Genomic DNA, 17,099 nt, shown 5'->3' with positions numbered 1-17,099 from the left:
AAAGTTAGTTGATATGTAATTAATTGTTAAAAGGAAAAGTTAAGAATGGTAAATGGAAAGGTGTCAATAGGCTCTTCTTTTTTTTTTGCTTTGTAATTTTTATTTGTCCTTTTCCATTCACTTTTTCTTCCGTGATTTCTTTATGTGTGTTGTTGATTTTTTAAAGAGTTGAGTGTTCCCGTTTCTCATTATACTTTCAATCACATGGTCTAAGTTCGATGCAAGTGTCCAAACTTGACTAGATGTCGTTGTTAATGGTTCCGTATAAAAGAAGGCACACATTCAAAATCAAAACTTGATTTCTTGAATGTTCTCAAGTATGCAAACCTTCGATACCCTTTTACTATTTTTTTTCTCGAGTATTATCGCCTAAACAGCACCCAACTTTTACCAGTTAGTGTTGCAAAACTCATCATTTCAAAACGTTGTTCTGAGTTCTAGGTTTGAACCACCATTGGTTATGTTCCACCACTTCTTTCGTCTTTACTAACAATGGTGACCAACACACAATGGAAATTAAAAAAATAATAATAATAAACGAGCCGAGCACAAATTTATAAAATTTCTCATGACCTTATAATTTAGAGATTATAATGAGTTTTAGCTCAACTGGTACTGGTACTGGTACTGGTACTGGTACTGGTACTGGAGAGAAATGAGACTTGGGCTAGAAATTTAAAGGTCGCTGGTTCGAATACGAAATCATCAAGTTTTACCGCAATTTTGAGAAGTGGGTTTTCTTCGGTAATTATTAAAAAAAGAAGAAAAAAACTAGTAAGAGTAATTATTTGTCCTGTAGTATAAAAAAGAAGAATAGACCGTGCAGTCACTCAATTATCAATTAATCACCAGTTCTTGTTCATCCCAATTAACCCAGGTAAGGTAAGATCCACTCAGGTTCTATTGATTCATTGTGTTTACGCTATGTCCAATTGATTCTTGAAATTAACCCAGATGGTTAGGTGATTTAGACTGTTGATGTTACGAACCCTAAATCACTAGATTTAAATCCAAGATTCATTCGTATTAGCAAAAACCCTTGTAAGATCAAAACTTGGATTCAATAAATGTTTGATGTTAACAACAAATATGATTGTTTCAAAGCAAAGTTGTGTTTGGTTTTTGTGACTTATGTTAATGTTGATGAAGGTTAGTTATAAGGATGATGATGAGTGCAACCATCAGGCGGAAAGCGTTAGCTCTCTGTTCTTCTTCTCTGGCAAATAATGTATGTGTGCTTTGATTATTTTATTTCCCAAGGTTTCGTTATTTTTGATAATTTGTTTGTTACCTCTGAAAAAACATATTTTAGCTTTTGAAGTTGCTAATTAGAAACATAATTGTTGGTGGATGCAGCAAGTATATCGTAAACGAACCGAACGAACATCAACACTTAATTGGACAAATATTTGTGTTCATGTTCGTTCGTTTAAAAACTGAACATGTTTGTGCTTGTTTATGTTTGTTCATTTAAAATCCAAACGAACAGTTCACGAACATAAATGAACATATATGAGCAAACGTAAACAAACACAAACAAACATAAAGGAACATACTTGGATGAACACAAACGAACAAATATAAGACATTAAGTAGATGATTCATCCAAAAGTAGATGATTAGATTTTAGGGTGATATAATTTGTAATTTACAAATAATATTTAATTATTTCTATTAATATGTAAACGAACATAAACAAAAATAAATGACGTTCACAAACATAAATGAACGAAAATGGTGTCATGTTTGTTCGTTTAATAAATGAACATAAACGAACAGTTCATGAGCATTTCACTGAACGTTCGGTTCGTTTGCTGGCCTAAGCTAATGCTTAAGAATATTTCATGATCATCTTATCTAGATGATAGACATATTTGTATATAGCTGTAATTCTTGTGTAGAACTGAGCATAATTCATCTATTTTTTTTATCACATAATAAGTTAAGTTGTTAATAGGGTATTGCACAATCACTGGAGAGAGCTTCGCCTGCATTAGCGGGATGCACATCACGAGGATATGCTGCCGGTATCCCAATGTTCGAGGTAGTTAATTGTCTCTAGCTTATTATGTTTCTTTAGATTATTCATTTCACACGGCCATTAGGCAAAGCTAGTTAAGTAAATTTTATCATTTCTATATTTTACTATTTTAGCAGTCAATTTTGTTTTTTTTATAAGTTGCTATGTGATTATGACTTATAAAACTTCTTGTTTTTGTCACACAATTGTGCTAGCAATTTGGAAAAAGGTCACAACTAGTACCGGAATTTCATCAAGGTATGATTAAAATCATGAATTTATTAACACAGTAGTAGATAATATCATAATATATTACTTGAATGATTGCAGGTGCTCCTGTTTGTTCAGAACCCTTGAGGTAAAGTTTTTGTCAACATGAAAGTGAAGGATGTACATGTTTCATTCTTTTTATTTTTATTATTTATTTTTTATATTACGGGTGTTTGGATATGCGATATGAAATAATTATTTGGTTATTGGGTGTCTAATGATCAATTTTGGATATTAGTTTTAGACTTTTAGTCACATGCCAACCGTAACAAGCAAAACTTATAGTATTTGTTAATTGTAGAAAGAAATAATTGTTGGAATTTTAGACAGTACGTTTATTAAAACGCACATCCAAACAATCCTTTGTAACTAACATGCAAAGCTGACATTTCTGCACAACAATTTGTGTGGCACAGGGACGTATCGTCTTTTAAAACAGGTTTTTCAACCCAGAAGTGGATTAGATCTTTTTCTACATATAGTGGTACGTTGTTACGATCCATACGATTTTTTGAATTTTTTCAGTTATGTTTAATGTTATTTTGTAAATTTTTTTACTATAAAATTCTATTTATTCAGTTATAAAATCAATTTTTGTAACAGAACCTGCTAAAATAGAGAAGGTGGTCAACACGTCGGTCAAAGGGGTACACAATGGCCCTGCTTATTTCACTGCATCCGGTGCTGTACTTGGAAGTGCTTTAAGTACACCCGTTGTAAACGCTCCACAGGTAGTGTCCTTAAACTTTTGTTTTCTAATTACAGAACTTATTTCTCAGCCAATTTTCTCGTTGTAATATAATTGCTCACAAAATCTAATTTGTTACTGACACTTCATCCATGAAATAGTTATTTTTCAAATGTCTAAAATACCCTTTACTGATTACAATATAGTTGAATCATATTTTTAATGCATAAAACCTTCCAATTTGATACTGAAATCGGATCTCATGAACTATCTATTTGTGAAATGCCTAAAATACCCTTCACAACTTAGTTGAACATATGGAATTATATCTTTATCAAATACGGTTAGAAGTGGAAATTTCGACCCATTTTCTTATAATGGGTTGATTTGGGTTATGTTTAATCTCTTAACAAGTCGAATAGGGTAAATTAAAATTTTACAAGAAATGGGTCGTATGGTGGGTCTAAAGTTTCCAAAGGGCATTTTTAATGCATAAAACTATAAAACCCTTTCAATTTGTTACTGAAATTCAATCCCATGAACTAGCTATTTGTCAAATGTCTAAAATACCCCTTACTGATTACAATATAGTGGAAGAATATGAACCCAAAACTTCATTCTCATTTCCAATTAGAGTTGGTAAATTTGACTCATTTTCTAGTGAATGGGTCAATGAGTGATGGGTTATGTTTGTAAACTAAAAAGTTACAAGAAACGAGTCATATTGGTGGGTCTAAGAGGTTTAAATTTCCAAATGTGTATTTTTAATGCATAAAACCTTCCAAATTATTTTATTTAAGGCTTTAAGCAATAATATTTTTTTTTTAAATATTTGCAGGCTACTAAACTGGGCCTGAGCTCGACGGTCTCTCCAACTTTCTTACCAAATCTTGCTTTATTTTGGCATATAAATAACGGGATTGAAGAGATTCTGGCTGATTATGTTCACCATGAAATGACCCGCAGCTTGATCTTGGTCATGATGAGACTCTTCCTTATAGTTGCTGCAAAAGACGTGTTTGTGGCTACAAATTGAATCAACCCTTTTCGGAATCCATAGATTTGATTGATGTTAGAGACTTTCATTGTCTTTTATGCGTGTCGAAGACGTTGATGTCGACAGTTTGTTCTTGGAAAAAGATGAATAATGATTAGTCCTAGAATGTTATTATAAGAGTCTTGGGCTACATTTTGTTTTTTAATCATAATATTAATTGGGTGTTTAGCGCACTTTCTATAACATGTTATAGTTGTAAGGAGTTTTATCATCTACATAATTTTTCAACTTACTATGTCTTATCATTTCCTTGTCATATCACTCTTGTCACAATTATTAGAGGTATTCATAAGAAAGCATCTAAATAAAAATTTATTAGAAAATGAAGACGCTTAAAGTTGGAAATGATTCCAAAAGCCAAGCACACAATGTAATGTGGTTAAATTAAATATGAGATTTGTACAGATTGAATGAGGTGTCAAGGCCATTTATATCATACACATTGATAAAATAGAAGGCTTATCTGTAAATTACCATTTGAATATTTTAAACATACAAAACAACAATATTCCATTTGAGGTGGTATATGGAATATGGTCGAAGTCATTAACACTTGTTTCTATAAATTCAAATAACTTGGTTATTCAAATTGTCCTTAGTATTGTTTGACTTTAAAAGTCAACAAATTGGCTAAAAAGTCAACTATTACTTCATTTGTCAACAGACAGCCTAACCTATTGCTTCAAAACAACTCCACAAATGCATAATAATATTACAAGTTATGAACCAAGTGCATTGTAATGTAAAGAATCCAGTATCACAACTATGCATGAGATTTTTAACTACTCTTCTTCCTCAAAATACACAAAAACAAAACAATAATAATAACAATAAAGAAGCGGTTTCGGTTTTGGTTATGGAATTTACTTTGCTGTGTAACGACCACCGCAAATGAAAATAACACGAGAAGAACTAAATAAAAAGGATTTGATTCATCTGACTTGTCAAAAGCCTTGTTTAATGTTTTAATCTCTTCCAATATGGTTGACGAATCTGACACTGTGGCATATAAAATGATGGGGCTAAATTGTGACCTATAGAGTCGTATCCATCGGATAGCAGCCAAGAACACGAAGAAATCTAGCAAATTCCTGCAAAAGTTACAAATAAGTAGTTTCACATCTCGGGTATGAATTTTTAGGTCTATATTATAAAGTTATAACGCAATTAAACCAATTGAACATCCGGGTTGTCAATTCTAAGCCATTTTATAAAGCGGTTGTGTTCGGTTTAACCTGGTTACTCAAATGGGTTGTGTTCAGGTTAGCCATTTAGTTAAACAAATCAACCCATCAACCCGCTTAAAATAAGTATAAAAATGTGTTAATACACAAATAAATATGTTGGTCGTGCTCCTTTTTTTATAACTTTTTTTTTTTAATTTTACCCGTTTGAGCATTGGAGATAGAATACAACCCAAAAAAGCCTGTTTCAAGTAAAAGAGTCAAAATTGCCACCTAGTATATGAAGTACAAAAGATGTACCTGTAGATGTCCTAGAGCATATTGAGCACGAGGCTCAGCCATCGAAGCTTCAAAATCAATGTAAAACAGGTAGTCAAAGTATCTGTGAAAGTCAAATGTGAAGTTTTAATATTTGAATTTTCACATTGACTAAAGTTTTAAAATTTCCCTTTAATTATAATTGCACTCACTTGGCACTACCCTTGTTGCTATCATCAACAATCTTCAGTGGACGTTTCCTTTGCGGTCGACTCTCGATCTTGGAAAAAATTTAGAGGGGCATCTTAGACATTTCATAATAGTCCTTAATGTTTTCTAAAATGAATGCTTCAAAATGAAGGGTAGAATAAAGAACTTACCTTTGATAAGTTAATCTCTCTTAGAGCAAACACAGCTAATGCTTTAAACAACACACCTGGGCCTTCTTCTAATGTAAATACAATGCTCGTCTTGAAAATAAAAAATAAAAAGAGAAATCACTTTTGGAATTAATAAGAATTTTAAAAGATAAAAAAAAGGTTAGTTTTTTCTTTGATTTTTTTACCTTATGAGGTTTGTCTGTTCCCGGTATTATAGGTTCTCTTGCTAGTATTAGAAAACGTGTAACGTTATCTAAATCATTCTGAAAAAAAAAGTTGACATAGAAAGAGTTATATGAGATAAAAACTCATAAATCATTTTATTAATAAATGTGATTTTATTATATAACACTTTCGCATGGGAAAGATAATATTTAGGTGGCACCTGGATTTTTTGTGCTAGAATATCAAGTCCATATATTTCTGCAGCTCGAGAACTTGCAACTGCTCCGGTCTCTCGAACGCCTTCAGAGGCTACAATCTATTAAAACATAAAAAAACATGTAAAGAACTGAAAAAAAAATAAAGCAATAAATAATGTATTTAATTTATAACTTACCTGAGCTGCAAGAGCAGTATCTTCAGCACTAACTTTAACAACACCTAATTTGTTCAATGCAATCTCACATTGATCAAGTGCCTATAATATAATAATTATGTACATCATATCAATTACTGGTGAAGGGTAAACAAGTAATTTCAAGTTTTGAAGTAAACCTGAGGGTGGCTTAAAACGCGCTTTAGCTCTTCTTTTCTTACTCCCGGGACACCCAAGAGGCAATGATTAACAACTAACTGAACTTCACCAACAATATGAAGTCGATGACGAAGGAGTAAATCGTAATTTCTATGAATACTTCCGCCTACCGAGTTCTCTATTGGGAGCACTGCTTTATCTACCAACCATAATTCAACCGCCTGAGTTTAAATAAACGCATCAACAATTTTGTTTAGGCATGTTAACGAACCGAATAAACACGAACGGAGCATCTTCGTGTTCATAAATAACTTTAACAGAACGGTTCACGAATGAACAAGAATGAACGGGCATAACTAAGCTAAAACTAATTAAAAGTAAAATGTGAAGAACAATGCGACGGTCCTAAAAAATTACTAAAACTATATTATGTTATAACGGGCCAAAAAAGTTCAACGAATATAATAATGAATGTAAAAGAACTAACATAAACAAACTTAAATGAACAAACATTCATGAACATAAATGAACAGACATGTGTTCATGTTCATTTGCATGACTAAATGAACAATTTTTTTTGGATCAAGTTTGTTCTTTTATTAAAGAAACGAACTTCCCAGCGAACAGTTCTGAATGCTCGGTTCGTTTACATGCTTAATTTTGTTACATTGTTTCATACTTTTGTAAGTTTTAATTAGTATACTCATAAGTAATAAAAAATCCTCTAAATATATATATATATATATATATATATATATATATATATATATATATTTGTATTTCCTTTACAGGTGACAAATTGGGTTGCATATTACCTAAATGAGTCAAAAAAATAGTTTTTTAGCTAAAAGAGGAACAAGTCAAGCGGGTTAAAAGTAGCCAGAATAGTACTTTTAATGCATACAGCGTCCTAATTTCTTTTATTTAAAGATTTATATTATTAAGTAATCATATAAACATAATTAGTTATTATTATTATTATTATTATATTTCTTAAAGGTATATGCGGGTCAACCGGTGAACCGGACCGATATGGTCGGTGTTTACCCGTGCTAAAATAATCTGTTTCAACATTTAACCCACCGATAAAATAAATTCAGTTTATTAGATTTCATGCTTACACGAACCAAATAATTATAGAACAAGATAAAAAAATGATACCTTGAAGACAGATTCAAATTGGTCACATGGAACGGTTTCGCATTTTGGGTATGCTTTAAGAGCAGCAGATTCACTATATGCACCTGGTAAGCCCTAAAGTAACCAAGAAAACTGAAACTTAATAAGGAAAAAGTGATTTACTTATATAAAATAATCATGTAATTACCTGGTAAGCAACTCGGACCTTTGAACCGTCATTACTAGAAGAGACAAGATCTGTAGCCGATAAGGGCTCTGCAATTACAAATGCATTATTAAAACATACGACTTTGAAAGTCAAACCACCACTTTCAATTTTACAGTTGACATGAATCAGTTTATTCTTTTAAGCAAAAGGAAAGATTTACTCAAAAGTTACAATAGCTACCATGTATATAATAAGAATTGCGGTTAAAAGTGTGTATACATATAAGTAACTAATTTTAGTTTCTTTGGATACAAGTGTGACAATCAAAGTCAAAGGCAGACGATTACAAGATACAAAAACAAGAAAATAGTATATGCTTGGTTCAGAAATACTCCACATATAACAACACAACTAATTGTTAATCGTTATGAAGTTATCGATATTCGATACTAAATGTTTAAATCTAAAAAGGTACCAAAACTATCCACCTAAATTTAACAATGCCCTCTAGAAGTTATTTTGATAGTTAAAATCATTCTTTATATATATACATAAAAAAAAACAACTCCATCAAAAATCCATTTTTATTCATACAATGTCACAAGAAATCAATGTAAACGCCAACATATCTTGAAATGTCCATAAAATATGTCTATCAATATTTGAAGTTGGAAGTTTGGTACACTTGTATGTCTATGTCTCACCTGTTTTAAAGCAAAGTACTCAGACAGGGTTTTTTTTTTTTTTTTTTTTGGGGGGGGTGGGGGGGGGGGGGGGTTATTCAACTTTACTTTTATTGATTACAAAAAAAAAGAATGTTGCCCCTGCAGAATGATTATCAACAAAAAGTACGTAATCTGTTTTTCCCTTTTAGCATTTACAAATTACATCTTTAAAGTTTGTCCAAAATCTGTCATTCTAACAAAGCTTAATGTTGTTTTCCCCTTTTTACAATATAAAAGAAAAGCCAAAAGTTAAATAATTCAAAGCTACAGTAAACAAACTGTTACAACTATCAGTCAAATTTAGACAATTAAAAGAAACACCTAAAGTCAAAAAAATTGTAGCTTTCTGAGGAACAGATGGACAGATTAACAAAATTAATCCCACCTAATTGACCTAAATCAAGAAACCAACAAATCTTTTGCTAAAAAAAACCATCTTTAACAATGCAAGATTCCAAATCAATCCAATCCAATCAACCCCAAATCAAGAACCCATCAAAACCCCCAAACAAGAACACCAATCTTGAACAATGCAAGTTAACTTACTCGGTAAAGAATTCAAATCTTTATGAAAGCCTTTGGATTCAGTGATCCGGGTCTCTTCAATGTTTCCATCTGCATCACTTGAACCCAAATCAGGTGGAGTCAAAGGCTTCTCATCATCTTCAACAGGGTGAGCCAATTTCAACCCCAAGCACTCCCATTTCTTGAATCTTGAACTTGAACAATTGACCCTATAACTACTAAAAGATTGAATCTTTTTATTGTTTTGGGAGAAATAAGGGATACCCAATTGAGAATTAGAGTGATTACAACAAACCCAGATGGGATTTGCCTTCAAAGCCATTTCTTGATGATGTAGCAATGCTGCTGAAGTCTCATTTTCACAGAGGCTTCAACGACATTATCGGCAATTGTTTTCTTTCTGTACGATTGTATACGATGCCCTCTTTCTTTTCAGCTGGAGCCTACAACTGGATTTAACCAGAAAATACAATGTATGTATGTATATATATGTAGATAATTATATAATATTATATATATATATATATATATATATATAATATATATATATATATATATATATATATATATATATATATATATATATATATATAGAAAGAGAGTAAGTAGCCGGTGGCAGATAAAACATGGACCAGCACGCAGAGAGTGTTAGGTTAGGTACGTGTGAAAAAAGAAAGAAAGAAAGAAAGACAGACTATAGGCATTTGTTGTTGGTGTTTATTTCATTGTTACCATATTAGGTAGAATGTGTGTCTTGGGGTTTATTCATGTGTTTCATTATTAATAACTTATATAGTACCATCTTTATGATGTAAGACAATCAAAATATGATTTACATGTTTTCATGTGTATCCATCCTATCACAAAAGCTAAAAATGATTATGAATTTACCTCAATTTAAATTGAATTGAATTGAATATTTTTAAGCGGTCTGATGGTATCTATTTATCTTAATCGAGTAGGAAACAGATTAAAGGTTGAATTATATGGTTGATCTTGGCTTGTAAAAACCATAGAATGCTAGATCGGGTCACAACTCACAAGGATTCATAAAGTATAAACATTGGCCTTGATAAAGTGTTAGAACCTACATCTCGCATTTATGGTTTGGTAATTGTTTAAAAGGTTGGTTAAACGAACTTGGTTCAACTTGAAACTTGGTGAGACTTTAGATCGGGTTGTTGTGAGCTAGAAAATAGAAAACTTGACCATAGACCTAGGTTAGGTATTGAACTCGCAAGAAATAGTCCTCGGACCAACCTAGACATCACGTTTTGAATGAACTCGTAAAATAGAGAATAGGGTCTTGGTCTTGCATGCCGGGTCCCAACAGAATTTGTTTTAAGGCTTAGAACTAGATCATGCCACAAAGGGGGTAAAGCTAGATCTCGCAAAAACCAATTATGAGAAAAGATCATGCAGACAATGAGAAATACGTGAGCCAAAGGCTGATCTGCGTTGAAGGCTGAATCAGACAAAGTTGTTGAACACGAGAAAATTTGTTTAGAGAATCAACATGCGTTTCTCCCATTTTGTTTTCTGGCCCCGGAGGCTGAATTTTTTTAGCAGGGTTCAGCATGTTGTTCATGATACTTTTTTAGCTCCTAAGTCTTAAAGCTTCGTTTTTGGTAGGATTGATTTTGCTATTTAAAAGGGGTTTGCGGCACAACTTGTTGCTCGTTTACCTTCCACTTTATTATAATTGTTTTGAATTTAATGAGAAATATAATTTGATCCACCCACATAACATTTTGTGTCATTATCGTTACGAACCTAACCAGTATTGACTGAACTCACGTTGTTGTACCACCGCAATACGACAGGGTTTGATACCTAGTTACAATAGAAAAGATGGGTGTATAACATTAGCTACTTTTTATATATATATTGTAGTGTCCTTGTCAAGCTAATTAATCATCATCACTCTTCATTCAATTAACATTTTTAGTTTGTTGTCACGTTGTTTTCTCAACGAACCCATCATTTTCCATCAAAATAAAGATGGGATGATTAGGCTAAGAAATTGGATATGGTGCAATAAAGTTAGTCCCTTGTCAATAGGATGAGCAAAATGGGTACCGAATCGGTACCAAAGTTTTAAGTTTCGAGATCGGTACGGTAACGGTATTTCCTAAATTTTTACCCTCGGTACCGGTACCATCCCGGTACCGAGCCGAATATTTCGGTACCGGTACCGGTACCAAGAATTTCCGATTTTCAGGATCGATATTTTCGGTATCGGTACCGGTCGGTACCGTGCTCATCCTACTTGTCAAGACTATGAAGTTAGAAAACAAAATCTGCCAACGTCTAAACACGAGAACAGTTTTGGCCCATGTTTCTTTTACATCAATTATAGATGCATGTAAACTTATCTAATGAAGCCATAGTTCGATTTACTTTGACCTTGGCTCTTTTAATAACCTTTTCAAACTCAAGCTTTCACTCGTTTATTATTTATTAATAGTATTTTTTGGTATAAATGTTTAAATATTTTAATTTTGTTTTGAACAGCTTAAATATTTAATTATATCTATGCATATTATGATTAAAAATTTATACATGTAACAAATTTATATTGTTTGGTTATTTTTTAAAGCTTGTGCTCGATCTCTTTTATCGAATGAGCTTCAAACGGGGTTCAAGTTGGGCTTGAACTCATTTAAGCTTCTCTCATTTTAATGTTTTAACGAGTCAATCTCAAATACACCACGAAAGGCTCGGTTTGTTTACACATTCATTTTTTTGGTTTTCCTTGTTCGCATAATATTACCAAGTATGTAACTTAAGATAGTTTTAACCAATCATATGGTATGGAATACCCGTGCTTATTTAGGTGTCATTTAGTCAATGTTTATTTGTGAAAAAAAATATAACTTAACAATTGTTTTAACCAATCATATGTATATTTTAACGTATTTTCCTAAATTTAAGAGATTATATTACATGATTGCAAAGGACAAGACTATTATGGGCCATGTGACAAATATACGAAAGGACTTTAGCAACAATCAAAATTGTATTTGCAGTAGCGTGTCTTTGTATTTTCTTAAACCTTAAGAACTATTTTATTTTATCTTCCTAAAACACAAAGCCTTTATCAATACTTCTTTTAATAGATAGCTTTATGAAGTTTTTTGAAATAATGTAAAATAAGGGCTTATAAAACAGTGGCGAAGCTTGGGCTGAGGCAACCGGGGGGGGGGGGGGGGGTGGCGAGCTCAAAATATATACAAAATTTCACAAACGAGAGGGGGGGGACTCAAATTTTTGGTCGAAAAAGGCTAAACTTACACTACATATAAAAATTTTCGGCCGAAAACGGGTAAATTTACACTACTGCGCAAAAAACGGGGGGGGGGGGGGGGGGCCCGGGCCTCAATGAAGCTTCGCCCTTGTTATAAAATAAGTCATCTTTTACTTTAAAATAATACTTAACTCCCTACTTAAAAAGTTTCTTTTCTTAAAAATTCTAAACTAATCCATAAGAACTAGTTTCATTTTTAGAAGGCTATGACAAGTAGACGCTCCATCGCTATTCCTCGTTATTTTGGTAATAGAAATACTTCTCTCAACTAATTAACAAGCTAGTCGAGTTGAGCTGACTTCGTCTTAAACTCAACGAGTTAGATTGGATTGATTCCTTCGATTAATCGAACAATTTAAAAATGTCACTAGAACTAGACATGTTTATTAAATGGGTTGAACATTATAGGATATATAGGCCGTTTCAAGAATTACCAACCGTATTGTTGTCGATGTTGTGTACAAAGTTAATCTAGCTTATTTTTAACATTCACGCTATCCCATTATTGTGCACTAAAGGTATAAAATGGACTTTCCTTTACAAAAGCCAACTTAATGCAAACTTTTCTTTCTTTTTCTCTGTTATCTTACACCTTAAGTTTCTTCCAAACATACCATCTCAAGGCTCTCTTTCTCTAGTCTAATATAGTCTATATATATTAAGTGTGTTTTAGAGTGTTGGTTATTGCATTCAATCAGCTGGTATGGTTAAATTATGTTTTAACTCTCTCTCTCTCTCTCTCTCTCCACACAGCACAACACATAGACATATATGTTTGTATGCATATGTATATCTATACATATGTATATAGACCAACACTCTCTACTATATACGCCGTGCAATAAATGACTGTTTTTTTTTTCTTGTGCATGTTTTGAAGAGCTATAGAGCATGACTAGTTATGAGGCACCAACTTGGGCAGATCAATGGGGTGCTGGAGGGATAGGGGCAATCCGAGACTATCAACACGAATTGATCAAAGTGGACGATGATAAGAATAAAACGAAAACACTGAGTCAAGTAGCAAAGGAAAGAGCCAAGAAACTCATCAAATGGATCAAGAACATCTGCCAAAACAAGAACAAAAACAAAACCGAAGAAAGTGAAAACTAGCAGGCATCATATATCAGAGTATGTTCAGACTCCAATTTGTATAAAACTGAAACTTCGAACTGGCCTTTACGTTCGTCAATCCATGTGGTTAGTCGTCAAACGTGTAATATTCATAAGCCATCTTTAACATTTTAGAACTTCAATAATACAAGTGCAGTTCAAACCACCCAAGCCAATGTGTGGTTATTCAACTTATTCTTATCAAAACCTTGAGACTAGTGTTTTATGATCCACCACGTCCATAAACCCAAACACTTTCTTTTATGATAATTAATATACCAAAGACATAAGATCAAGAAATAATCTTATGACAATCCGAAAGTCAAATGTTTCACTACTATCAACTGTAACTAAAGTTTAAAGGTTAATCCATTCTTCCTTTCAAGATTCTTTCAGTCACTTCAGTTGGTGTCCTGCAAAAAAAATTCCATACAAATTAAATTACATAAATAAAGAACTGTAAAAAACCAAGTTACATATATGTGTAATAAACAACTTACATATGTGTGAAAAAACATTTCACATATATATAATCATAAAACTACATATAGTAGATGACAAAACAACCCTTAAATAATATAAAAAATATATATAATATTGGTTGATAAGGGTTCTTAAAGTTCTTCAATTACTTGGGAAACAAGAACCAAGTAGATTACTACAATAACTATGTATGAAATGAAACAAACAGAAATAAAATAAAATAAAATCAACAAACTTACACAATGTAAACATAACCTCCCCAACCACTCAAGCAATCACGATCAACCGAAGATAAGAGAGCTTGGGATATTGTCTCAAAAAGTTCCTCAGCTTCCTGCATACAGTAGCATTATTATATAAACTTTCTGTTGCATATAATTCGTTTTGACTTATGATTAGTTGCCATAAATCACAAAAAACAGAAACGTACCATGTCCGGCTTAAACATCGATTCACAAGCACCATATAAAGACTCGGAAGCAGTACCCGCTACCACAAAATCTTTTGCCAGCTCTCTATGATTCATTCAAAAAATAAAAGATAACAAATTAATGCGTAATTAATACAATCATAATTAATTATTTTGACATAGGGCTGTAAACGAGTCGAGCATACATGAGTTCGAGCTCGACCTGAAAATTAAACGAGACAGCTCGGCTCATCTTGAGCATGAGCTAGAAGTTAAAGATCAAGCCAACGAGCCGAGCCGAGATTTGGCTAAAATGAGCTAGCTTGGCTCAGGTTGTTTGAAATCAAGTTTTTTTAGCTAGATTTATTCGAGCTTTTGTCAAGTGAGCTACGAGCCGCGGATTTTTTGAACAGCCCTGTTTTGACATGTGACCAACAATAAAAGCATAAAAAGTGGACCTACTTGGCACCAATGGATTCCATTGTGCAAATAAACGGTTTGTCGTCATCTCCCAAACCAGCGATAACGGGCTGACAGAAATATGGGCCAAACCTACACAGATTATTAGTAAGTTAACACTTTGTATAATTTTATGAAACTAAACGGTAGTAAAATAATATTTAACCTTTTCTCATACAACATGGCAGAGACAAGACTAGCAAATGTTTCAGGCTTCATGTCTCTTTCTTCACGTAGATGATACAGTTTATGGCGAAACACGAGCCGTTGATGACTGCCATAACACAAAACAAAAATTAAAAAAGAAATACCAATTGCACAACAAAATAAGAGATATGGATATAGGTGTTTGGATGTGTGTTTTTAGAAGTAACTATAATCAATTTCTTGTGTTTGGATAAGCAACTTTTGCCTCATACTACTCAAAATCAAATATTCGATTTTGAATAATCAGTTACATACTAACAAAACTACTTTCGAGCCGGGGGTCTCACCGGAAGCAACCTCTCTATCCCTATGGGATAGAGGTAAGGCTGTCTACATCTTACCCTCCTTAGACCCTACCATAGCATTGCTATTGGTGGGATATACTGAGTACGATGATGATGATGATGAGTTACATACTAACAAAACAAAACTAATTATCCAACTTTTTTACTTTAGCCGAATATATATGAGTCTTCTAACTAACCAACACCACATCACGCTTTTAAAACCAACCTCCTTCACCAACACCACTAAGTAACCTATTTCTGCCTCTAGTAGCCAAGATCAAATACTCACTCAATATGATTCATACTAGCTCAACAAAACTGATCCCCAATAAGTAAATTACTTGTACCCCTACATTTAGGGTGTGCGTGAAACTGGAAAAAATGATCCTAAACTGTGGTGTTTAAACTCCAAATTAACAAAAATCAAGTCGTTTGGATCTCACTGTTTTGAGGTAATTAACTACAGAAAAGTATAAACCTAAATTCATTATTTATTTATTTTTTTAGCTCTGTGTAGCCCAAAACCGAAGTGACACATGGCATTATCAATTAGTAGCCAAAAAATGAAAATTAAATAACGATTTTCAGAGTTGGATTAATAATAATAGTTAGAGTGTTTGAGCATCGCTGGCGAGGGCAGAGAGAGCGAGAAAGAGCTTATCGTGAATCATGAAAATCCGTTGGAAATCAGTGGCGACAGTTTGGAGTTGCACACCGAGACGACGATCACTAGCGATGGCGAGGCAGTTTTTGCCAACCATCGCCACCAATGCGCTTCCATTGTACTCGAATATCTGTAGCAGTAATTATCAAATTGTTGTTAAGCTTAGGGTTTGAGTAAATAATAATAATAAGTGAAACGCCTAGCCTAAATTGCCTACCGACATCCAGACGGAGACAGAATTATTAATTAGTTGCAGAAAGAAAGAAAGAACGAACGGGTGGTTCTGTGTTATTTATTGATTCCGGTGACTTGGAGGCAGGGTTGCTTTATTTTAATAAATCCGTCCTTTTACTTTCAACAAAATTTCCGTTTTGTTTTTTTATTTTCAAATATCAACGATTACCGGTGCCGGTATGAGTAACACTGAATTAATCCGGATATATGTACGTGACGGGCACCAAATTGGTCGCCAATTTAATGATCACCTTAATCCGGTTGTCGATTTTAAGTGATATATGTTTGTTTGTTCAACTCTTAGATGTTATATTATTGAAGAAGCCTATGAAACTTGTACAATAATAATATGGTTGATTAGTTTATTTTATATATTAAATATGAAGAATCCTAACTAAACCCCTACATATTTCAAACAAGTACGAAATACCAAACGTACTCGTACCGTACCCTGCCTGTACCTAAACCGAAATTCAATAAAACGAGTACCGATACACCAAATAGGCTAAATCGGTACAGGTACGAGTACGTGTATGTGCATCCCTAGTTTGAAACTTTGAATCGGTGAAACGTTGGCTTATCGGATTTTAGAGATAAAATGCTCATTCTAAACTTGCTTTTTTTGTTATTTAGAGATACCGTTTATATGAATATTTTTAATCTTAGGATCATATTAGATATATAAACGGTGTCACATACATGCACGTAACTAATTACCAATTACGTATCTAGTATCACATATGCATGCAGGTTTCGGCCTATCGGGCATTCTAGTCTACTACCTTATTTTGTAAAAAGTTGTCCATTAAGATGTTTAAGTACATCTCTCATTAGTATAATTTTC

At 33.0% G+C, this 17,099-nt stretch overlaps 3 protein-coding genes across 3 annotated transcripts; 1 reads left to right on the top strand and 2 right to left on the bottom strand.

Annotated features, from left to right (window-relative positions):
- Positions 1 to 859: 859 nt before the first annotated feature.
- Positions 860 to 4,184, top strand: LOC143566727 (uncharacterized). The gene is made up of 8 exons (XM_077053352.1): positions 860 to 877; positions 1,150 to 1,228; positions 1,958 to 2,044; positions 2,236 to 2,278; positions 2,351 to 2,378; positions 2,707 to 2,774; positions 2,894 to 3,021; positions 3,817 to 4,184. Exons 2-8 carry the CDS (start codon positions 1,163 to 1,165, stop codon positions 4,012 to 4,014), a joined length of 618 nt encoding a protein of 205 aa, XP_076909467.1. The 5' UTR covers positions 860 to 877; positions 1,150 to 1,162; the 3' UTR covers positions 4,015 to 4,184.
- A 547-nt stretch (positions 4,185 to 4,731) lies between these two features.
- Positions 4,732 to 9,567, bottom strand: LOC143566726 (arogenate dehydratase/prephenate dehydratase 1, chloroplastic-like). The gene is made up of 11 exons (XM_077053351.1): positions 9,114 to 9,567; positions 7,882 to 7,949; positions 7,716 to 7,808; positions 6,575 to 6,775; positions 6,417 to 6,497; positions 6,243 to 6,338; positions 6,043 to 6,120; positions 5,858 to 5,947; positions 5,690 to 5,757; positions 5,520 to 5,601; positions 4,732 to 5,126 (listed from the first exon to the last, which is right to left on the bottom strand). The coding sequence occupies exons 1-11, from the start codon at positions 9,412 to 9,414 to the stop codon at positions 5,070 to 5,072; spliced, it is 1,215 nt and encodes a 404-aa protein (XP_076909466.1). The 5' UTR covers positions 9,415 to 9,567; the 3' UTR covers positions 4,732 to 5,069.
- A 4,189-nt stretch (positions 9,568 to 13,756) lies between these two features.
- LOC143566716 (proteasome subunit beta type-3-A-like) lies at positions 13,757 to 16,353 on the bottom strand. Its single transcript, XM_077053339.1, has 7 exons — positions 16,239 to 16,353; positions 15,970 to 16,151; positions 15,030 to 15,137; positions 14,867 to 14,956; positions 14,426 to 14,510; positions 14,235 to 14,329; positions 13,757 to 13,925 (listed from the first exon to the last, which is right to left on the bottom strand). The coding sequence occupies exons 1-7, from the start codon at positions 16,242 to 16,244 to the stop codon at positions 13,877 to 13,879; spliced, it is 615 nt and encodes a 204-aa protein (XP_076909454.1). The 5' UTR covers positions 16,245 to 16,353; the 3' UTR covers positions 13,757 to 13,876.
- Between the last annotated feature and the right edge of the window lie 746 nt (positions 16,354 to 17,099).

The sequence above is a fragment of the Bidens hawaiensis genome, unplaced genomic scaffold, assembly GCF_021521415.1.
Source record: "Bidens hawaiensis isolate Kalapana, Puna unplaced genomic scaffold, B.hawaiensis_p1.1 tig00023041_1, whole genome shotgun sequence".
NCBI lineage: Eukaryota > Viridiplantae > Streptophyta > Magnoliopsida > Asterales > Asteraceae > Bidens > Bidens hawaiensis.
The sequence above is the reverse complement of the archived record's forward strand: the minus strand, read 5'-3'. Positions and strand labels throughout refer to the sequence as shown.